Source organism: Tyto alba, unplaced genomic scaffold (assembly GCF_018691265.1).
Source record: "Tyto alba isolate M040663 unplaced genomic scaffold, T.alba_DEE_v4.0 Super-Scaffold_34, whole genome shotgun sequence".
Lineage (NCBI taxonomy): Eukaryota > Metazoa > Chordata > Aves > Strigiformes > Tytonidae > Tyto > Tyto alba.
Window position 1 is genome coordinate 578,010 of NW_024881309.1, and position 23,828 is coordinate 601,837.

General features: G+C 52.1%; 1 protein-coding gene across 4 annotated transcripts in view; it reads right to left on the reverse strand.

Annotated features, from left to right (window-relative positions):
* OGDH (oxoglutarate dehydrogenase) overlaps positions 1–22,214 on the reverse strand; it is a 35,000-nt gene extending 12,786 nt beyond the window's left edge. The window contains exons 1-5 of one of the 4 annotated variants that reach the window (XM_042801451.1): positions 22,128–22,214; positions 18,718–18,966; positions 11,895–12,083; positions 6,374–6,476; positions 1,338–1,382 (exon numbers count right to left, since the gene is read on the reverse strand). In XM_042801451.1, coding sequence (XP_042657385.1) covers positions 1,338–1,382; positions 6,374–6,476; positions 11,895–12,083; positions 18,718–18,939 — 559 coding nt within the window. In that variant the 5' untranslated portion in view covers positions 18,940–18,966; positions 22,128–22,214. Of the gene's footprint in view, positions 1–1,337; positions 1,383–6,373; positions 6,477–6,607; positions 6,699–11,894; positions 12,084–18,717; positions 18,967–22,127 lie in introns of all 4 variants that reach the window. The other 3 variants (XM_042801452.1, XM_042801453.1, XM_042801454.1) reach the window with 3 other exon arrangements.
* Between the last annotated feature and the right edge of the window lie 1,614 nt (positions 22,215–23,828).

Consider the following 23,828-nt stretch of genomic DNA (forward strand, 5'->3'; position numbering starts at 1 on the left):
ATGAGCAGAGGAGCTGCCCGCTGCCAGCCCAGAGCTCCAGTGCCTTCCTTGGGCCCCTCCCAAACTCCAAACAGTCAGGTTCCAAGGTGTTTTCTAACCCAGGGCAGTAGCCACAGAAGAGGCAGCTACCACCACTCTTTCCAGCTCCCTCCAACCCAGCCCAACACCCCAGCTGGGGTCCCATCTAGGGAAGGTGTGGCCGATGCCACCCCCCTAAACACTGCCGGTCAGGGTAACCCACCCTCTTCCAGGAAAAGGGAGGCAAACATTGGTCCCTCCAGAGCTGGTCCTCCTTGAACTCAATCTTAAAAAGTGTCTCTCTCTTGCTCTCCAGTAAAGAATGGAGGATGAGCTGGAAATGGGGCTGGCCACAAATCATCCCTGTGCAGCCTCCAGGATGGCGCTTGCCAGAGGCTGGGAACACCCACGGCAAGCCCGGAGCAGAGGTTTTCCTGGTTGACGCTGCCATTCATCCCCTCCTCTGCCCACATTACCCTCCTGGATGCTGCTAATCCCCAGGGAAGGAATTAAACTAGACCCTGGGGAGCTCAGTTCCGGAGCTGTGCCTGGGAGCACCAAACCACAGCTGGCAGGAGTTGAGGGTTTGGCCCTGTGTCTCCAGGACCGTCCTGTGGTTCCTATCCAAACAGAAATCCTGGAGAGAGGCAGTATTAGTACAGAGCATCCCAGATAAACTGCTGGTTGGAGGTTTTAGGGAAGCCTTAGTGATCTGCTATGCCTCCCAGCCCCGTGGCACAGGGCTTCGGCTCTCTCTGCCATGCCAGTTTGAAGACAGGCACACTTTGGGGGGTATCAGATTTTACAAGGACTTTTCAGGGCTCTAGGCATCTCTGCTTCTGCTTTGTTGCAGCCTGCAAGTTTTTTTGACAGTGCTCAGTATTTATAGGCAGCAATACCATCAGATTGAGGGGGGCAGGCTAGGGATGAGCTGCCAAATTTTCACCATGACAAAACCAGAGCAGAGTCAGGAAAAGACGGCTTGGATTTTTAGGAGACTCAAACCAATCGGGGAGATTGAGGCCTCATAAAGTTAATGTTCACAACAAAACGTGTACTCTAGCAAGCTAGGCATGCAAACACACAGTATGGAAAAGGCCAGCAAGGCTCTAAATTGGGGGTCTCTACAGGTGAAGCATCACTAACCAAGCACCTACATGGAGACTTTTAGTGGGACAAATTAAAAGTAAACATGTTACAAAACTCAAGAGTGGTGCGAGACGGGAGGGGACCGCTTTACCAGCTTGGTTCATGCCCAGAATAACCTATTCAAAGAGAGTCCTGCACTCCAGAGGGTTAAAGGCTCATTAATTGCATACCTCCTACTGTTAACACTCTCAGCCGCTCCTTGAACACTGCAAGATCTGGGGTGGGCAGGGAGGGGGGTGCAGAAAGGGAGAAGATAGAGAGACGCAGTCAAAGTTAGTAAAAAAAAACCTGGAACCGTGAAAGATAGTCATGGAAAGCACAAGGCAAAAAAATACAGTATTTAAAATACAATCAAAAACCATCAGAGGCAAAAGGGTTGGGAAGGAGGATGACTATGCACTAAGCGGAAAAGAAATCCCGGTGGAAAGTCTGGTAAAAGGAGGGAGGAGCAGGGAGGGGAACGGGAGGCACCAGACACTGGGGAGCAGTTGAGCTGCATGGTTTGAGATCTCTCATGTATACACCTCGGATGGGAAAGAGAAACTGCCCGGCACAGCATCTTCACCTGCTATGACCAAAAGGCATCTTCCCGTCAAGTGGCATCAAGGGGAACATTACCGGCTGCAGAGCAGGGAGCTGCCTCCCACGAGATCTGCTCCTGAATGGTTTTGCTCTGCTCGGTGCTCCTGGGAGGATTTTGAGGTCACTCCCAAGGAGGCACCGCTGCTGCCTACACACAGGCAGGAGGGGGATTGTGGTGCTAACAAGCAGGCCATTAATGAGGAAGACCAACGGTGAGGGAGGCACACACATTTCGGGGAGGGCGGGAGAGCTGGGATGCCATGCCAGGTGCAGGCAGGGCTGCCGGAGCAGCGGGCAGCGCGCATCACTGGATCCATGCACCCCGACAAGGTTAGGTGACCCAAATGCCTCAATCTCACCGAGGTTACAAGAAAGGCTTTGGAAACACTTCTCCTTTTGGTCAGTGGGGGGAAAAAAAAAAAAATCATACATTTCGGTAAGATGTTTGGTTAGCAAGGTCTCAAACTGGAGAAAGGGGAGGTGGCAGCACTCCCAGCCGATCTCCCTGCAGGGGCTCGCCTGGCTGTTCCCAAATTGGAGGACAATTTCCATCAATTCCCAAAGACAGAAGCAGCTGCCTTCCATGGAGAGACAGACACACACTCAAGACACACACCACCTTCTGTGCAGCACGTGGATTTCAGCGTGCTAAGGTATTATTTCCTTGGACAGGTAACATCAAGTTCCTGCAGTCGTCCTTGTTTTACACTACTTACCATGCCAGATCAGCTGCAGAAGACCAGGATGAGATTTTTTTTTTTTTTTTAAAAAGAAAAGACAAGAGAAAGAGGAATTTGGAGGCTCCAGCCCCACCGCTCATCAGACCGAGTACCCCCAGGTGAGCTTTCTCCCCCTTACATTTTCTGCAAAGCTCACACTGTTTAATCCAAAGAGAGGTTCCAAAACAGACACAAACCAGTTGCTAAATAAAAGGTAATTGAGAAGAAAGATCCGTTTCTGAGATTAGCCATGCAATTACTTTGAATTATGGCACCGCCACAGTTTAAGCTGTTGGCAGAAGAGCTTGCACCACAAAAGCTGACTTTTAAGGATTTTACTGCTCAGAAAGATGAAACAATATTGTTTCCAAGTTTCAAAACCACTCCTGTTATTAACTACTCTGTCAAGTGTTAAGAAATACTCTTTCAAGGCAAAAAAAGCCAGCAGGATCTGCTTAGAAATTGGCTTTCTCTGCCACAAGCAGGCAAAACCCGATCTTGTGCTCAGCCCAAAGCTCAGCTCTGTCCACGCTCTGTACCAGCACTATTCTCCTCCCATCTTGCCAAGAGTTGGTTGCAAGCTATGTTCACCAAGTTGTATTTTAAGACTGATCAGATGAGGTTTTCCAGGATAAGGATACTCGGGGAAAATCTATTCAGTATAAATCCTTACAGCAAGATAATAAAACCTCCTTTGATTAGACACAGCCATTTGAGTCTGATGTCCTACTGTGGGACACAACACCAGCATGAGCTAGTGGCTGATACCCACATAGCTTGTTCCCAGGACTCGTTATTTCCTATGAATTCACGGATTCCTGGTAATTAAATCAACACCAGGAAACACGATGACAGATAAAGCCACAAAGAAACAGAAATTAAACATAATGCCTGGCTCAGACACAGAGATTGCGGGCTGAGATTCTCTTCCAGTCAATGCCTACAGACCAGCCATGCTTGAACACTCTCTACCGCAACAAGCCGGGCTGGGTCACGCTGCTGGGCTCTTGACTGCTCACCCTGGGGGAGCAAGAAAAATGGAGCTTTACCCAGATTCTGTTACAGCCGTGACAATGCAGTCAGCCCAGCTCTGCAGTTGGGGCTCTGAGGGCGGACCTGCTCTTGGACCCTTCGGGGTTTTGGGCTTGTCTTCCTCTGAAACAAGGACACTGCTGGAGCACACCTTGCTTCAGAGGAACCACACAGTCAAAGCAGAATAAAAGCCCTCTGAACTAACTTCCCCCACTGAAGCAGCTCTGTGAGTTCAATGTGCAAGTGGAAACCAGTAAGGTGCAGTGTCACTCAAGAGTCTGTACTGGGACCAGTACAGTTTAATATCTTCATCAATGGCAGGGATAGTGGGATCAAGGTCACCCTCAGCCAGCTTGCAGGTGACACCGAGCTGTGTGGTGCAGTTGATAGGCCAGAGGGACGAGACACCACCCAGAGGGACCCTGACAGGTTGGAGGAGTGGGACTGTGTGACGTCCATGAAGTTCAACAAGGCCAAGTACAAGGGTCAGGGCAATCCCCAGTCCCAGTACAGACTGGAGAAATGATGGATGGATGGATGGATGGATGGATGGATGGATGGATGGATGGATGGATGGATGGATGGATGGATGGATGGATGGATGGATGGATGGATGGATGGATGGATGGATGGATAGCAGCCCTGAAGAGAAGGACTTGAAGATGCTGGTAGGGGACAAATTGGACATGAGCCAGCACTGTGTGCTTGCAGCCCAGAAAGCAAACCATATCCTGGGCTGCATCAAAAGAAGCATGGCCAACAGGTCAAGAGAGGGGATTCTCCTCCTCTACTCTGCTCTCCTGAGACCCCACCTGGAGCACTGCATCAAGCTCTGGAGTCCTCAGTGCAAGACAGATATGGAATGGGTCCAGAGGAGGCCACAAAAATGATCCCAGGGCTGGAACACCTCTCCTGTGCAGAAAGGCTGAGAGAGTTAGGGATGTTCAGCCTGGAGAAGAAAAGGCTCCAGGGAGACCCTACTGATGCCTTTTGGTATATAAAAGGGGCTTATGAGTAAGATGGAGACTTTACCAGGGCTTGTAGTGACAGGGCAAAGGGCAATGGTTTTAAAGTGGAAGAGGGTACGTTTAGATTGGACACAGGGATGAAATTTTTTTACACTGTGGGTGGTAAGACACTGGAACAAGTTGTCTAGAAAAGCTGTGGATGGCCCATCATTGTAAGTGTTTAAGGTCAGGTTGGAGGGGTCTTTGAGCAACCTGATCTCGTAAAAGATGCCCCTGCCCATGGCAGGGGGGGTTGGATTAGGTGATCTCTGAAGGTGCCTTCCAACCCAGACTGCTCTGTGAGTCTATCACTTACTGAGCAGCACGATATCTCTGCTCCCCACACCTGGCTCCCTTTTCTCATGAGGGAAAGCCGTCACTGCAATCACTTGTAGTTTCATTTAGACAACTGGGTTTCATTTAGACTCTGCTCTCCTCTCAAAAGGGAAATACATCCAACAGGCATAGGGCTTCAGGACTCTCCTCTGCTGTTCTGCTTTGGAAGGGCTGTAGCGCCCAGAGCAGAGCCCAAAAACCTTGAGCTAGAAAAGGCTTTCCTCACCCCCACTGGGAGGGGCTTCAAAGTCACCCAGAAAAGTCTCCCTGTTCCCCCTCACAGCGCTGACTACAAACACTTGTGTCCTCTTCTGCACTTAGGTTCATGGCCATCACCTCCCCACATCTTCCCATCAAAATCTCCCAGGCACAGGGGTTGCTCCAACCCAGTCGGCTGGCTCCTGAGGCACAGTCAGGGCTTGGTCCTCCAGACAAGCACATCAGAAATCCAGACCTCGGGATGAAGCAGCTTCCCCATCATCCAGCAAGCTGGGACAACCAAAACCTAATCCTTCCCTACCACTCCCAGCACACATAATCCTGAATGGAGATCCAGCAGGTCCAGGGCTGGTGTCCCTGTTCTGGCAGCTGAACAAGGAATCAAGATCATTTACATGCACTGTACACTCTGATCGGCTGTTTCAGTTGTGCGAGGTTAGTAATCATTACTGCTGCTCTACTCTAAGTTAGAAGCATGCCTCTTGAGCACTCGTAGTGCCAGAGTAAGAACCCTTGGAAAGCACCAGCAAGGTGAAGGAGCTCAGCACCACAACCTCCTTCTAGCTAGAAGAATGGCAGCGTACTACAGAGATCAAATCTAAAGCGCATTGAGAGGTGCTGAGTTTAAGCACTTTCAGATTAGGATTTCAAGTCCTAGACACCACACACACTTCTGTGCAACACTCATGCATCTTTCGCTCAAAGGCATTGGGATTTCCACCTCTCTACTCGGATGGGAATGCATCCCAAAGCTTCCTTGTTATGATCACCAGCAGGGACTCATAGCTCAGTCTTGGAAAAAGGGGGCAATTAAGGGATTTACAGGTGCTGCGGCAAGCTGGGAGCAAAGGAGGACAGGGCATCATCGCAGGGGCACGCCAAGAGGTGCTTCTCAGCCCCGCAGAGACAAAGGTAGCCCATTCCCCCCAGCTCTCGGGGTCCCCAAGAGCAGCAAGAGGAGCTGAGGGAATAGACCTCCAGCTCTCACCAACACAAAACCCCTCTGCTTTGCATTTCCAGAAGATGCGATTGCTTCCACCCCTGGATGAGCGACTTCAATGGCATCATTAATTGGCACCGGTTGGAGGAGAAACATGAGCCAAGCAACCAAGTTTTGGCACAAGACCCTTTCGCTGTGACAGCCAGAGGGGGGCAGAACTGCTCCGCAGCGGCTAGTCGACTAAATTTAGAGTGATCATTACTAAGGAAACTTAAGACCTTTCCCCCCTTACTGGTGAAGCAATCTACCTACAAAGCTGTGAAAGAGAGGAGCTCAAGCAATGCAGCACTAACTGCTCTCAAAGCCCTCACCCAGTTTGTCTGTGGATGTGATAATATCGGCTGGAAGGGAGGAGTCCAGATCTGCATCCAAGATGCCCAGTGGGTCGAGTTGTGCTACATGATGCCCTCGAATCTATGAAATGGGCCAGGAATGGAAAGGAGAACAGGTACCAAGAGGGAGAGGGGAAAGGGGAAAAAAACAAAAGAGGGGAGGGGTAAAAAAAGTTAAATTACATTAGAATTAATTTGCAGAGTAATTCTCACCGACGTTTGGAGAAACAGTTACTGGAGCATCATCAAAATTTACACAACTAATGCCGAGAGGATCAAGCTTTGCAATGTGATGACCCCTGACCTGGAAGCAACAACACACATTAGTCATTAAAACAAGTTAATTGAAGAGACATTCCTTAAAAAAAGAAAGACATACAGTTTCCCTCTTCACATTTTCTGCAAAGCCACCCCAATTTCTGGCTGCAAGTAAAGCCTGGAGAAGTTGGGTTTACTTTCAACCACGGCACGTCAGTGTGAGTGCCACCAGCTGCAGGGACCGTTCTGCTCTGCCTCCAGTCAGGCTTCGGCAGGGCGGGCACGGCAACAGCAATCTCCTTCACGGCAGAGACTTTCCAGAATTGAGGTCTGAGGGTCTCCCACCACTTTCCCTGTGTCCAACCCGAGCATATCCTCTCTACAGACGCAGTAACTCCACACTGATAGTTTCCTCCATAGAAAATTAAGAGGCAATTTTCCAGATTTTGGCAGATCTAGGTGCTCTCTTGCCAACGTGGCAGAGAAAACAAACATTGCCACCAGCAGCAGTAGTTCCTGAAAGGCAGAGAGAGGAAAGTGTCTGAGGAACATCTGCCTGATTGTGCTATTAGAAGTCAGGGGCTCACAGCGTCCTTTTGAAGAGAGGAGCCTACAGCCAGATTTCGGTCACTCATGCTGCTCTTCTGGGAAGGGGCAGGTGCAGAAATACCAAAATGCTCTGGCACCAAGAGAGCCTTGATGGCTTCCAGTGGTGGCAGTCAGGCCAGGAGTGGCCACGCTGGATTTGAATCCCCATCGGGTGCCACAGGGAATAATGAGAGGTAATGAGGAGTTTTGATTTTCACCTTCACAGGAAGAGGTGCCCACAGACCAACCCCTGCACATCTTGCTGGGCAAACAATTCATCTCAGTGGCCAGCACCTTCCAAATAGCAAGCCACAGTTTATTTCTCAACAGCTCCTGCTCTCAAAGCTTCAGGCTCAGCTACACTGGAGGAAGACAGGAAAGACTACTGCCATGGTATGGGGTACAATGTCTTCTTTACACTGTGCAAGTGGTATTCCTGGCCATCAAATCTGTTACCAGCTAGAAAAAAACATTTGTATACGAGGCGATTACAAAACCTCTTGTACAAACCAAACATACTGATCTGACCTTATTTACCAGAAAGGGATTCCTATTCAGAGTATCCCAGGGGGATTTTAGGAAAGGATTTTTGTGGTTTTACCAGCCACAGAGTCTGAAAGTAGTCATCGACTTTGAAGTAAACTGCTAAGAAAGCACCAGTCCCCACGCCCCACCATGCCTTCTGCAGGGCCAGATAACCATGTGCCCCTGAGCACCTGTGGCCACACAGTCTTCTTCCAGGCCAGTTTTGCCTGGGAACTATTTGCTTGTCCATCTTGCAACAAAGCATGGGGGCTAGCCCATCATTTAGCAGTTGTCAGGATGCAAGCTCACCACACTGTTCCCCATGGCCAGGGTGCTCTCACCAGGACCAGGCAACCAGCTGGTGGCTTTGAGGTTAACTCAGCAGTTTGCAGGGATGCAGCAAGTCCTCAAATCGGTGTCAGAGCGAAGAGAAGGTCTTTCCCCCCATAGGAGCCATGCTTCTTGTTATTCTCCACACGCAACTCAAGCCACAACAAGAAACCCCCAACCTGAAACAAGACCACTGCAGATACTTGCAAGAAGCACCACGCTGGCAGACCTTGATCCTGACGGGGGACTTCAACCATCCAGCGGCACAGAGAACTGCAAGCAGTCCAGGAAAGTACTGGAATGCGCTAGGGACAACTTTCTGGTAGAGATGATGGAGAGCCTGACCAGAGGAGAGGCACTGCTGGACCTGTTGCTCATTAATGTGGAAGAATTTATCAGAAAGGTCAAGACTGGAAGTAGTCTGGGTTGCAGCAATCATGCCCTGGTGGAATTCTCAATCTTGAGGACGCGTAAAAAGTAGAGTAACAACCTTAAACCTCAGAAAGGCAAACTTTCAGCTGTTTAGGGCATTAGGGCATTAGTGCATGGAATCCCTTGGGAAACTGCCCTCTGAGGCGAAGGAACGAACGAGAGCTGGGAGATAAAGACATTTTTCTTAGGGTGCAAGAGCTCTCAGTCCCAATGTGCAAGAAGTAGGGCAGGGGAAGCAGGAGACCAGCTTGGCTAAGTCAAAACCTCTTAGCCAAACTAAAACAGAAAAAGAAAATGCATAGGCAGTGGAAGCAGGGATACACATCCTGGGGACATTATAGGGATATGCCCTGAGACTGCAGGGAGGGGATCAGGAAAGCCAAGGCACAGCTGGAGCTCAACTTGGCTAGGGACATTAAAAATAACAAGAAGGGTTTCTTAAGGTACATAGAGCAAAGAAAGACAAAAGAAACTGTACCCTCTAAGGAGTGAAATGGGAGACTCGGCTACAAATGACATGGAGAGGGCTGAGGTATTTAACATTTTTGCCTCCGTCTTCACTGGCAAGTGCTCTAGCCACACCACCCAATTCACGGAAGGCAAAGGCAGGGACTAGGACAATGAAGTACCACCCACCATAGGAGAAGATCACGTTCAAGACCATCTAAGGAACTTGAAGGTGCACAAATCCATGGGACCTGATGAGATGCATCCTCAGGCCCTGAGGGAACTGGCAGATTAATTGGCTAAGCCACTATCCATCATATTTGAGAAGTCGTGGCAGACTGATGGGAAGTTCACAGTGACTGGAAAAGGGGAAATATAACCCTCATTTTTAAAAAGGGGGAAAAGGAAGACCCAGGGAACTACAGGCCAGTCAGTCCCACCTCTGTGCCTGGCAAGATCACGGATCTGACCCTCCTGGAAACTATGCTGGGGCACATGGAAAACAGAGATGATTGGTGACAGCAAACATGGCTTCACTAAGAGCAAACTGTGCCTGACAAACTTGGTGGCCTTCTATAATGGGGTTATAGCATTGGTGGGTAAGGAAAGAGCAACTGATGTAATCTACCGGGACTTGTACAAAGCATTTGATACTGTCCCACACAACATCCTTGTCTTTAAGATGGAGAGACATGGATTTGATGGGTGAACCACTTGGTTGACAAGGAATTGGCTGGATTGTTGCACTCAAAGGGTTGCAGTCAACAACTCGATGCCCAAGTGGAGACCAGTGATGAGTGCTGTCCCTCAGAGGCCCACACTGGGACCAGTATTATTTAACTTTTTTGTCATGGACGTGGACAGTGGGATTGAGTGCACCCTCAGCAAGCTTGCCGACAACACCAAGCCAAGTGGGGTGGTTAATAGTCTAGAGGGAAGGGATGGCATCCAGAGGAGCCTTGACAGGCTAGAGAAGTGGGCACATGTAAACCTCATGAAGTTCTACAAGGACAAGTGGAAGGTCCTGCACATGGGTCGGGTCAATTCCAAGCACAGATCCAGGCTGGGCGATGAGTGGATTGAGAGCAGACCTGTGGAGGAGGACTTGGGGGTGTTGGTGGATGGAAAACTGCCTTTGAGCCAGCAATGTGTGGTCACAGCCCACAAAGCCAACCATGTCCAGGGCTGCATCCAGAGAAGTGTGGCCAGCAGGTCGAGGGAGAGGATTCTCCCCCTCTACTCCGTTCTGGTGAGATCCCACCTGCAGTGCAGTGTCCAGCTCTGGGGTCCTCAGGACAAGACAGACACGGGCTTGTTGGAGCAGGTCCAGAGGAGCATGATCAGAGGGACAGAACACCTATCCTATGAGGGAGTTGGGGTTGTTCAGCTTGGAGAAGAGAAGGCTCCGGGGAGACATTAAAACAGCCTTTCAGTACTTAAAGGGGGCTTATAAGAAAGATGGGGAGGGATTTTAAGCAGGACCTGTAGCGATATGACAAGGGGTAATGGTTTAAACTACCCATCACAGGCAGGGCTTCCTCCTGCCTTCCTGCTCTTTTGTACCTCCATACACTGTGCTGCACTTCCCCATCTGGACACCCCACTGCAGCTACAGCCCTACAGCAACACCAGAATAGGAAGGGAGGTGATTTCTCACTGCAGAAAGCTTAGAAAAGTACATCAGAGCAATCACCTCCCAGCACTGCCATTCAGAGATTGAAGAAGTGACGGGAACGCAGAAGGGCTTACGGATTTTGTGTTCAAATCACTGACTTAAAGCTGCTGCCTCTAAGTACATCAATCACCACTTGTTTGAACTTGGCATCTGCCCGCTTGTTCCACCAGCAAGAGCTACACGGGCTTTAGAAATGGCTCACCAGGATCCACCTGAACTGGAGAGAGCTGGCAGGGTGGTCACATCCCATGAAATCAGCCATGAGGGAAGACACTGGTCCTCACAAACACATCCCAGCTTCCCCTTCTTAAAAGCAATGCAGTGCCCCAGCATTAGCATCAGCAGCTCAGCTGTGGAGGCAAGCAGGGCAGGGGCACCTTCTTCAAGCCAGAGAGCAGGTCCAAGGCTGGGCAGACCTTTGGACTTGCGCAGTGCTGCAGTTCTTGACTTAACCTGTGGCCTTGTACATTGGATTTTCCCCACACCTGAGCAGGAACACAACCTGCAGCGGGTGCTTCTTTGCAGGAACAGGTGAGAAGACCATGGTCACACCTCTACAGCAGCTGGGTTTGTTAACTTCTCACCACAGCCCGATTAGAGCCCCCACACTTGACAAACCAGAGTGCAACCAGAGGTGAAAGGATGACACAGATGTAGAAACAGATTTAAACGTTCTCTTGAGTTATAATACTGGCAGGTCATCCCCTAGCCAGAGGATGTTTCCTTCCTGCTCAAAACTTGTTTCTCCTGAAAGGCTGGCTTTGGCAGCATTAGTCTGATTTGCAGCCTAGTGGCACCACAGCCGTCTTGCAGATTGCAAATCACAAGGAAATGTTTCCGGAACTTCTATTTTTAGGACCTCAGAAGTTCTTTCAGCAACACAGGGGAATCAGGATGGGCGCCCCACACCACTGCTGAGCATGGCAGGAGCCCACAGCCCAGGAGCGTCATTCCAGAAGCCAGCAAACTACTCTGTGCAGAGGAGACCTCCCCCTCCCAGTCACCATAATTGCTCTGTCTGGGTGACAATAGCTTTAATCTTCCTATTGTCCAGCAAAGCATCAGCTGAGCTTCTGCCCCAACAGATCAGCAGCTCCTGTTAAAGACCAGGCAGCCCAGCACACATCCTGCACACTCTTCATGCAAAGCACAGGCATCAACCATACTAACTCCAGCCCACCAAGGCCACCACATGCCCCTCTCCTGATGACATGCTCCTCCTTGGCACAAAGCCCATCTCCTTACCTGATATGCCCTGATGAGAGATTGCACTGCGAGATGGTCCTCCACCAGTTTATCTACATTGGGCTGCGCTTGAACCAGGAACTGGGCTTGGGAGAGCGTGGAAAGGCTGGCAGTCAGTGGAGGGGGGCTTTGGTAAGCGGTGCCTGGAGCAGCTCCGGCATTGGCATTGCGGAAGAAGATGTCCCATGACTAAGAAAAGGAAAAGAGGAGAGGTGATCGGGTCATTACCCACAACCCAAACACCTCCTCATTCGAGGTTACTGGGGTCTCAGCTCTACTGCCACAGCACAGATTAAAATCCCCTGGGGGCAGAGCTGCCTCCTCCCCTGCTCCCCAGCTCCATGCAGCCACTTCCAAGGCACCCACTTGTCTTTGACAGGAGAGCACAAAAGCTCTCCCACTATTCCAGTTACGCCATTATCCTACTTTCCATCCATCTGGATTGTTTCTTTTGGCATGAGACCATCCCCAGAGCCCTCCCTCCCTCAGCAGCAGCACTCAGGACAGGACACAGGTGACACCCCTCACCTGGCTTGACTCTTAAAACGGCTACTCTGAGCAACGAGCCCCAGCCTGGTCTTCAGGAGCTTGTTTCCTTCTCTCCAGGGCAGGAGACTGCCCTCTAAATACCCACAATATTTTCTGAAAATATTTTTGCCCTGTAATCAAATACACCTCTTCTTCTTTTCCATGGTCCAAATGTCCTGAGACCCAAATCCCAGTGTAAACCATGTTGCCCAGTCCTCAACCAGCAATGGCTTTTTTACTTCTGTCCCCTCCAATTTTTCCCCATCCTTTCAGCAACACTAGCACTATGCAGAAACTCCCACACCAGCTCTCCCATGCCCTTGGTGAGGCAGGTATCACCTCAGCTCCTGTTCCCCTTTGCAGATGGGCATTTCTAGGTGTTAGGAAAACAAAGCAAAACCCCCCAAAAAAAGCTGTCAGACTCGGTGTAGAAGTGTGGTACTTATCCAGCACTGCCTGAAGAGCCTGGAAGCATCCCAGGCCAAACCCAAGTTAGTCTGCCTACTTGGCAAGGCAGCAACGGACCTGGAGAAGGGGAGAGACCAGCAGAGCAAAGTCCCAGCCACGTCCTCTTGTCACGATCTCACCCTTGCCCATTTCCCATGTGCCACAGAGCGATAGCAAAGAACGAAGGCGAGGTGGAGAGGCATCTGTGCACCTGCAGGTACCCAAGCCGCCAGCTAGAACAAACAAATCCCATCAGATTTGCATTCTGGTTTCAGCCTAAGGGCTCCTCCCCTGACTGCAAGCAAGAGCTCAGCGCTCAGCACTCTGCATGCTCCTGAACCTCGTGTCTGCAGAGAGCAGCAAGCCCAACCTTGGTGATGCAGAGATGGGCAAGCACTGCTCAGCCAACCCCACCATGTTTAAACCGAGCTGAAAAGAGCCATGAGAGCAGCTCTAGTGGTGGTTTGGGGCAGAAAAAGCAGCTTTTGCACCCTGGTAGCACGGTAGAGGGGACTGAAAACCTGACCTTTGACAGAAGAACACCAGCTCTCCCCCTTCCCTGGAGCTCCTCCGGCAGCAGCACCCATCACATGCCCCAGGAAACTATTTCCAGTCTGGATTTACCCAGACGCCTCATCACATGGCTGAGCAAGGTGATTAAATTTAGAAATAGGTCATGCTGATGGAATGTAAATAAAATCTGGAACAATTTAGCACCATAACTGATAAACAATAGCTCCCCCAAAGAAAAAAAAAAAAAAAAAAAAAAAAAGAAAGCAAAGACGGAAAACATTCTGATTGCTGTTTGCTAAAGGAAATTTCAGTAGGAAAAGAGGGAGAACTGCTTTTTGTATGATAATTACTCCTGGCCACTGGCGAGAGCAGCCCAAACCCCTTCCCTTCCCCAGGCTCACAGAGCTCATGGCTGCCCCAGAAGCCTTCTGCAAGCAGGAGGGACGAGTACCCCAGGATGGGGAGGAATCTGGCTGGCTGCTTTGCTCAGTGGTTTAACGTGGTTTAATGTACTGGAAAATAAAGACAGGCAAGAGAAAGGGAGCATCTGCTCGCCCAGGGAGGGGACTGGCAGCAGTGCTGGGGGGACAGGAACAGAGCCAGGAGGCAGAGGTGTTGCTTTTACGACCCCCTCACGCCTGACATTACAATATTAACCTCCTGGAGATGCAATTTCCTTCTGTTCTGAAAGAAAAAGTTCATTTTAAGATCTCCGAACAAGGTACGGCACTAGCTCCGTCAGCTCAGGCACTTCACTAAACGCTTTATTGCCCAACGTAATTACAGAGTATTTCAGGCTACTTGACTGCAGGCTTTGCCCCCAGTGAAGGCTGTGGCCCTGATAAGCACTACAGAAACACCAGCTTTCAAGCTGCTGATGTGGTTTCAAATTCAAGAGTAGTCGAGGGCCACTCCAGGGGTTTCTGGTGACCCACAGAGGTGCTTCTGGAGCTCACGTATCCCGTGGGAGAGGCTGAACAGCCCCATCAGCATTATCCTGCTTTACCACAGGAAGGACTTCATCTTAATCCAGCACTCACCAAAGGTAACAGCAGTAATAAAGCTCATCAGGTTATTCCCCTCTGACCCTCTCCATGCCCACGGCAGCCCTGCAAGCGCTCCTCCAGCTCCTATACCCTGTGTGCACATATAGGGTATAAGATAGAAATATATCTATAGGGCATAAGAGAGCTCAATTTCATTCATTTTAACCAGGAGGGCTCAAAGCTGCTATCTCCCTGCTCCCAAGTGCACTGGCAGCCCCCAGGTCTCAGCACACTAAATGCCACCAACCCCAGGTCCCTGCTGTGACCATCCCACGGCCACAGCACAAGGCGTTAGCCTGAACTGGCTTTCCTGGCACTCCTCTGTGCCACTGCCTGCGCGCCAGCAAAGCGGGACATAAGAGGCAACTGACTGCAGCAACCCCGGCTAGTTCAGGCTTTAGAGGGATTTTGAGCTCACATCTGAGAGCTGAGCTCACTGCAGGCTTCTCTGTTGCTCAGCCAGCGAAACCAACATATTTCACTTCATTTATCAGGCTTGGTTCCTGGAGAAGGGTGTGGGCTCAGACTGCTACAGCCCAGCCTCCGCCACAAAGCCAGCTCAGAGGTCAGGCACACGTGGCATGGGGACAGGGGTGACACTTCCCACTCATCACAGGGCACCTCAAACTGGGCTGGGGCTGCTCCAGGCTGGGACGAGCACAACAGATCCACTTGCCTCTACCTCCAGCTCAGGCTGTGTCCCTGCTCCTTCTCCTGCCACAGACTCCAGGGTACCAAAAGCACCAACCAGGCCTTCTCTGCATGGCTGGCAAGCCAAGCAGCACCTTCTGCTTTAGCAGGGAGAAAAGGAGGAACATTCAGAGCTTAAGACTGGAAGAGGAAGTGCCTGAACAAAATTTACGGCAGGTAACCTTTCCTGAGAGTAAGGGGGTCAAGCAGCGATCGACTGGTTTGTGCTCTGCACGTCACCTTGTCCCTTATCAACATAAACAAGGACTTCAATTCTCCAGAGCACTCACTTTTGAAGATGGGGGATGAAACCCAAACATTTCAAACTCTCAAGAAAGACTCCCACCAAATTCAGCCTGGGCCTCTATCTGGGAGCACAACTGCAAAGGCACCTCCCAGGGCCAGGTGTGATGACTGTGGGTTCCTGCTGTAGAGTTGGCAAAGCTGGGGTTACACAGTGTGGTCTACACACATTGTGGTCATAGAACCACTTGCAATATAAAAACCAAAACACTGTCATATTAAGAGGTCCATATCAAAGACTGATGTATGTACATACTGAGAGAGCTGTATCCCTTTACACCAGCTCAACTGAAACACAAGGGCTGCTGTTTAGGAAGACTAAACTCCTCACAGATGTATGACTGCAGGCATCATCTACCTGCAGTCAAAGCTCTCTGGCCACCTGCCCTGAAGCAAGCAAGTGGCTTGTGGTGCCAGGGAGACAATACAGCTTGTGTGGAGCATCGCTAGCAGCCAGCATCGTACCTGAGTTGCAAAGAGGGGGGCAGGAGGAGGGTGCCCCCACTCCCTTCAGAAGCGGTCCTGGGAGCGAGCAGCACTAACCTGCGGCCACCCACCAGCACCAACCCTCCACACCTTCAACTCCTCTTTCTCCAGCTCTGCTCCGAGTTGCTCATCAGACTCAGAAACTGGAGTTCAGCTGAAGGACTGCATGCAGAAAAAAGCCTAATAGCTTTCTCTTTTTTTTTTTTTTTTAAAAAAAAAAATCTTCCCTACTTTAAACAAGCTCTGAAGTATATTCTGCAGTTCAAACCACCAGTGTCTGCACAGAGGAAGTGAATTCTTTTTGCTCAGCCAGGATGGTCGTGCTGGCTGGAGGTCTCATAGGGTTTTGGTGACAACAGCAAAGAAACCCCAGCTCTTCCCGGCTGAAAGTCTCGCCCTCACCAGCAAAAAGCAGCACGGCGATGGGCAGCTGGTCTCTGCTCTGTGTAGGGAACTGATAAGCCGCAGCCAGGCCCGTGTGATAGCCTGGCTTTTTTGGGGAACTCCACCCTCAGATCTGACCCTACGTCTAACGGGATGGAAGCCAACACTTACTAGGGACAGGGGTGACACACTCCACCGCTGCTTCAGTGTCATGCCGGTGGGGACACAGGCTGATGGGGACAACTCGCAAGCCAAGACCAGGGACAGCCACAACCCTGATCCTACCACAGCAGCTCGGTGTCCCCATTGGGGACAGGGTAAGCCATGAAAAAGCACAGAGAAGAGACAGGGGCAAAGCTAGGAGCTGATAATCTTGGTGATCCCACCGGAATGAGGTGGGATCCATCCAGGAGAGACAAGCCAACAGCAACAACAGCAGAAGCCCCAGCAGTGGCCAAGTGCATCAGAGAGCAACCACAATGTCCACGCCAAACCTCAGGGATCAACCCCACCAGGAGCTTTGGGACCTGGAGCTGGATTTTGTAGGATCACAGCATGGTTTGGGTTGGAAGGGACTGTCAAAGATCATGCAGTTCAACCCCCCTGGTCCAATCCCCTTTCTGCCAGGCTGGACACCAGCTTGATTTTGTTTAAAAAGCAGTCCACAAGACTTGCTTTTGACATTACCAGCATCAGCTTCACTTCCTGGCAATGACAAGACCCTGCTTTTCCTACTGCCACAAACCATTCCCAGCCACTCTGGAGGCAAAATCTTGTATCAACTCCTGCACTGCTCTCTAAGCACTTAAAAGTACTTCAAGGGACACTGATATCCAGGGGTGATTAAAACATACTTGTAATTTTTCACCATAAACATTGGATTGGAGTCCTGGAGAGGTGGTGGGAGCTCCACCCTTGTAGGTGCTCAAAACTTGACCACACAAGGCCCCAAGTGACCTGGTCTAGCCACAAAGCTGGACGTCATCTCCAAGCCAGATGTCACATCCAAGCCAGCCACACTGGGGCAGAGGCTCCAAAGGCTCCTTCTAACCTAAATTATCCCCCAACTTCTTCAGCTAAGCATGCACAAGGACTCCTGTACAGCACCACATTCACTGCCTACCTATAGGTGAGCTGATGAAGCTACAGGGATTACATTAAAGAGCAGACAAGACCAGAAGAGATCCAGAGGTCTGGCCTCAGGACCCAAATACACTTCCCAGCCAGCTTAGTCTTGATGTTTACTCTGAATGTTATTCTTGATGTTACTCTTTGAATAGCCCTCAAGTCACTATCTGACAAAGGGCACAGCCCAAACCAATACTCTTTGTGTTTTCCAAGTCTGTATTGCTTGGCTCAGCCACCCATTTGCCTCAAAAGAAGCATAAAGTCAACATTGTTTATGAAAATTCAGCTTTGATCCTACCTTAATACCTTCGCAGCACCCTACAGGCTGTGCATTTTGGACATGTGGGATCAGTGCCATCGAAAACACACTCAATACTGATGCAGGTGCCGGGGCGTGAGATTCCTTACTCACCTTTGACTGCTTATTTAACCATCACAGCCTGGTTTGCAGACTGCTATGTGCTACTGAAGAAAGAAAATCCCTGCTCTACATCAGGATGTGTACAAAACTCTCTTAAAAATCCCCTGGGTAATGCTGAGACATAATCATCACATGAACATTTTCCTTGTGAAACACTAGGGATGGAAAAAAACACAGTTGGGTTTCAGAAATCCTCTTCCCAGCTGAGTCCTCATGTGCTGGACTCTACATTGAGGAGCTGGACTTCTCTGCACTGGAGGAGCTTTGGTAATTCAGATCAAAACATACTGCCCACAGCCAGGTTTATTTCCCAGTTTTAAGTTAGGAAGCAGCTGGTGGGAATCCCTCTGGCCACCAGACCCAGTCCCCCTCCCCTGGCTGTAGATCAGCAGTCTGGCTTTATGCACACAAGTCAAGCTTAGCTACAGCCTGTCTGCCCCAACATGTAACATCACCCATGCCTGAAGCAAAAAGGAAACTAGTTGAGAGAATACCATCCCTGCCTCCCCCCTCTTCCTCCATTCTAGAATAAACCCTCCTGATGAGCCATCAGAGCTGGAAAAAATGAAGCATCGGGAGCTCATCAAAGGTGGATTTCCAGGAGAAGGGATTCCTTGTATCCGCTTGTGATCCAGGATGCTGCGTGCGTCCACAAGGCCACGGCATTCCCTCTTGAACAGAGAAGCTCCTCTTGGCTCTTGCTCAAGGAATTGCTGACGTTTCTTTCAGGCAAAGCGAAGCAGAAGGACCATCCACAACCATCTGGCCCCTCCAGCTGAATTCAGTCCTCCTTCAGATGCGCGCACTTACCTGAACCCACTGCTCAGACACACAGAGTGAGAAGTGAAGGCAATATCCTGGCAAAGTTGCTCCTTACCTTATGTACACTTTTGGGATTCTCCAGCCAAGCATAATACATTTCCTCCACGTAGTTTGAACTAGTCCCACTCAAAAAAGGCTCAGCAGCCACCGGTGCGCTGTAGCACCTGATCTGTTGAAACGTCCTGGGTGCTGCTGGCCTGTGTTGGGAAATTGTCTTTACAGTCTGCGAGGCTGTCAATGGCCTCAGCTTTGCCGCACAAGTCCTTAAGTTAAGCATGTTTGTCCTGTCGCCTCACACAAGTTCCTGTTGGGAGAGAAGGGAAAAGTGAGTTAGAAATTATTTCAGGAGAACACAGAGCAGAGACCACCTCTGCTCCACTAACCCCTCCCCGTCAGCCCCAAGTATGGAGAACTAAACTTAGGATCAGTTTTTAATTTGGATTAATCCGTCCACCCCGCCCCACGTCAAGTCTCCAATTGAAACACAGTTTTTGCCCAAGACACTCAGCACAGCCAGGCCTGCCTCCCCCATCCCTGCCAGCATGGCACTGTCATCTCCCCTGGCATGACAGTGAAAAGCAGATTTGCTCAGTGGGGTACCTAACGCTGCTGCCAAATGAGCTGCTGCCCATCAAAGCCACCTGCACCTTTTTATATTGGCATCTTTGTACAAAATAAGGCACGTTCAATGGTGAAACACAGACCAGATTAACGGTATAAGGGATCAGGTTCACCTGGTGCTTTCCTCTTTAGTTCCTAGCCAACGACATCTACTCCTTTCCCAATAATAAATCCATAAAGTATTCCTTGATTTCTTTTGATTTTTTAATTCTTCCTCTGAGAATCCTCTGTTTTAAACAGGAAAATCATCTCTATGAAACTCAGATTCCAACAGGAGTTGGACACTTTGACCCTTCCAACTCCCATTTGGAGGGACGTTGTACAAGTTAAAAGAAAAGCACTTTAAAGCACCATGCCCAGAAGGATGCTGGAAGAAATTTGTTACCAGCTGAATTTTAACACTGAACATCACATTTTCCTTCACATGGAGCTGATCAAGTCTAACAGAGTACATTCCTCCAGGTCTGCACAAGCCACAGGACAACTCTCATCATGCTGACCCAGCATAGAAGCTTTTTCCATCACTCACTCTCCAGAGTAGAAGGTCTTGAGTTCAATTTTTGCTGTGTTACTCACTATGAGACCACTCTGCTTGACGAAGGTTTTCTTCTCGCTGGTTTGTGTTACGTGCATCAGGATAAATATGGGAAGAAACTATCTATGGGAAAGACCCCTCACAAAGTGGAGGCATGGTGATGCAAAGCACTTGGGATGTTGGCTGCAGGACAGACCACCTCATTGCTTCTCCGTAAAAGCTCAGACCCAAGAAGGCCAATGCAGTTGAGAGACCCAGAGAGGGGCTCTCCCCTGACCAGAGAACCCAGAAAAGCAACCCAGAGATGATGTGGGACCTCTTAAAAGGTCCACCAGCAACATCCAGGTTGCAGCTCATGCTGGGGTGCAGCCCTGCATGGACAGGGAGGCCTGGGGTTAACCACACGCCTCGTTACACACCTCTGACCGACAGCCGCTGCCCAAGGGAAAGCGCTGGAGTAAGATCATCTCAGGGAAGCGCTGGCACATGGAGCCAGCTCCTCTTGGAGCTGCCCTTTCTACCCAGCTCCTCCTGCAAAAGGGAGGACCCAAGGCTGGAGGTGACCCAACTGGCCAGTTTCCATATCCCCAACCAGTTTAACAAGGAGCAGCCCAATGTCAAAGCAGCTACCAGGCGTTCACCATATTAAAATGGAGTTTCACAGGAGACTGGAGAAAAAAGAAAATACACCTTCATTACTGACGCTTCATCAGCCATGCTTCCAGATTTGCCTTGCTGAATCTAGTTTTGGCTATTTGGCACAGCAGCAGCTACACTTCCTGCCTCAAAACACAAGATTTTCGTCCAAAGAGCCTGAGGAAGACCCAGGATCATTCTAATCCAGCCAAAGTGGTTTACAGATTTACCCAAGGGAAAAAGGGAAGACCACTTTGTCCTTTCCACCCTTCTTGCTCACTTCTGCCCACAGTCAAATCAGGACCGTAACAGGCAAGAAATGGCAGGCAGGTACAGGACAGCAAGCGTGGCAGCACTACGTGTTTTCCCAGCTTACCCTCCTCAGGTTTATGCAGTATAACACTGGCAGCTATTTTAGTGAGCCAACTGAATTGGGTGTCAGCACACAGGCACACACGGCAGGGAAAAAGCTTTAGGACGAAAGTGTCAGTGGCATCTCTGGCTTTGGTGTCTGGTTTCGGTGCTGCCACTCAGCAGCGTCCCGGTGACCTCTCTGGAAAACAGCGGAGTTAACACCAGGGTTTGACCCAAAATGAGCAGAACCAGCCAGTCTTTTGAGGGCCTCTTGCAAAAAGGGTTGGCTTCCCAAATGCATGCGAGCCCCCACCGCACCACAGACCATGGTGAGCTTGGAGGAGGGATGTTTCCGAGGTAAATCAAAACAGCACACAGTGACCAGAAACAAGAACGTAGGAAGCTGAGCCCGAGATAACCGATATAGGGGTCACATGTGAGCTCAAAGTTTAGGCACAGAGTTACAGCTGAGGAGGGGTTAAGGAGAAGAACCCCCAGGAGAGGCCAGGCCCTCGCAGCCACAGCCCAAATTTCACTGAGAGGTCAAACAATATTCATAACTGATTAATGGCTGGGATGGGCAAGAGCGTGCTGTTAAGCAGATTAAGGTACAAAATATGACCTGTGGCAGCCAGAATCCGTGACACCTGCCCCAGAGGGCAGTTAGCTGGGAACTGCTTTTATTTTGGGGTTAAAATCAGAACAAATCAAGCTTTAAAGGAAGCGACGGGGCCAGTGCCGTCCCAGGGCGGCGGGATGCCGGCCCTGCCGCTCCAGCACCGGGCGTTTCAAGCCCAGGGCAGCCGGGGGCCCCGGGGCAGCTGGTGTCAGGCGCTGACCCTCTGCGGGGGCCGCAGCGTCGCCCCCCGCCCGCCCGCGGCCGCCCCGGGAGCCCCGCCGGGCCGGAGCGGGGGATGCACCGGGGGGACCCGGGGGCGGCCGCACGTGCGGGCGCAGGAAGCGGGGCACGGGACACCCCGCCCGCCGCGCGCGCCCCTCCACCCTCCCGCGCACACAGGCCCCTGCGCCCGCCAATCAGCGCCCGCCGCCACCGCCCCCTCCCGCCTATAGGAGCGCAGCGATGTGCCGAGCCGCCTTACCATTGGCCGCGCCGCGCTGCCCTTCTAGCGGCAGTCCCGCCCTCCTTCCCCCCCCCCCCCACACACACGCCCCGATGCGCCCGGGCGGCGGCGCCAAGGACACCGGGGAGCGGCCACAGCCCCCCCACTCCGCGGCCCGGAACGCCCTGCCCCCCGCACACCCCCTCCCGGCCCGGCTTGGCCCGGCCCGGCCCGGCCCGGTCCGGCCTCGGCACCCACCTCCGCGCCCGTGCGCCCCGCTCCTGGCCCCGGCTCTGACAGAGGTCCCCAACCGCCCGCTGCCGCGCCGCGCCGCCCCGCCCCGCCCCGCGCCGTCCCGCCCCGAGCTCTGCGTCACCACGTCGTCACGCCCTCCCACCGCTCCGAGCACCGCTCAAGGCGCCTGCGCCATCGCCTCCGCGCGCCGGTCAGGGAAAGCCCTCCCCGGGGGCGGGGCTTGGGCGGGGGAAGGGGGTGGTCGCCATGGTTACCCGGCGCGGCCCCCGCCTCAGGCCTCTGCCTGGGGACACCTACTATGGCCTGGGGACCCTCACCGCGGCCAGGGGACCCCTAGCATGTCCTGGAGACCCCTAGTATGTCCTGGAGACCCTCACCATGGCCTGGGGACCCTCACCACAGCCCACGGACCCCTATTTTGCCCTGGGGATCCCTACTATGTCCTAGGGACCCTCACCATGGCCAGGGGACTCCTACTATGGCCTGGGGACCCCTAGTATATCCTGGGGACCCTCACCACTGCCTGGTGACCCTCACCATGTCCAGGGGACCCCTAGTGTGGCCTGGGACCCTCACCACAGCCTGGGGATCCCTGGTATGCCCTGGGGACCCCTATTATGTCCTGGGGACCCTCACCGAAGCCGGGGAACCCCTAGCATGGCCTCAAGACTTCTGTCACAGCCTGGGGACTGCCACTGTGTGATGTCCCTCCCGGTGCCCTGGGGGATCCCCACCACAGCCCAGGGACCTCTTGCCATGGTGTGGAGGACCCCCTGGCATGGGGGGACCCCCTGTCATGGGGGACCGCAGGCCTTCAGGGGCATCTGGACATGATGACGGCCAGCGGGCCTCGCCCTTGTGTGGGGGACAGGCGGAGCTGGTGGGGGATGCAGGCAGGGCTGGGCACGCAGGAGATGCCCCGGGAAGTTTTGGGGCTGCTGGCAATTTCCTGCCAGGTGAGTCATGGCCCTGGCAGCGGAAAGCCAAGGAGCCGCCTCTGAGAAGTGAAACGGATACCAGGAAACCACCCCAACAGCCCGCAGCCACGCAAGCCCAGCCACGCACATCCCCGGCCCAGCCAGCATGGCGCAACCGCCAGCATCCTGGATGGACATGGGGCACACTGTGAATTGGGGGTGCTGCCGGCTGCGAGGGCTGCTGTACCTTGCTGACGAGGAGCGTCCCCAAAGGCACCGCGTCCCCAGAGGCCATGTCCCCAGGGCAGCCTGGGTGGGCACAAGGGATCAGGGGGGATAGCAGGGTACTGCACTCTCTGATATTGGGGCAGTGGGAACAGGAGGGGCTGTGCTGGCCACATCACTGCAGGGCCCGGGCAGCACAGGAGGAAGCTGTGGGGAAATGGTGGAGTGGGAGCGCTTGCGCCACTGGCCCCTTCCGGGGCAGCCATGGTCCCCAGAGCTGACGAGGATGGGCGTCATTGTGGCCCCACTGGGCTGGGACTGAGGCCGGGGCAGTTCCTGCTGGAGCAGCCTGACCATGAAGGGCCAGCACGCAAGCACCAGCCCCACACATTGACCCCAAGCATCGCCTCTGCTCTGCCCTGAACACCGATCCCAAAGCATCGCTCCTGCTCTCTGCCCCGCACACCAGCTCCAGATCATCCCCCCTGCTCTGCCCTACGCACAGCCCCTTGCAGCCCCACAGTGCTGCTTGGGGGCAGCCAGCCCAGCCCTCCCAGTCTCA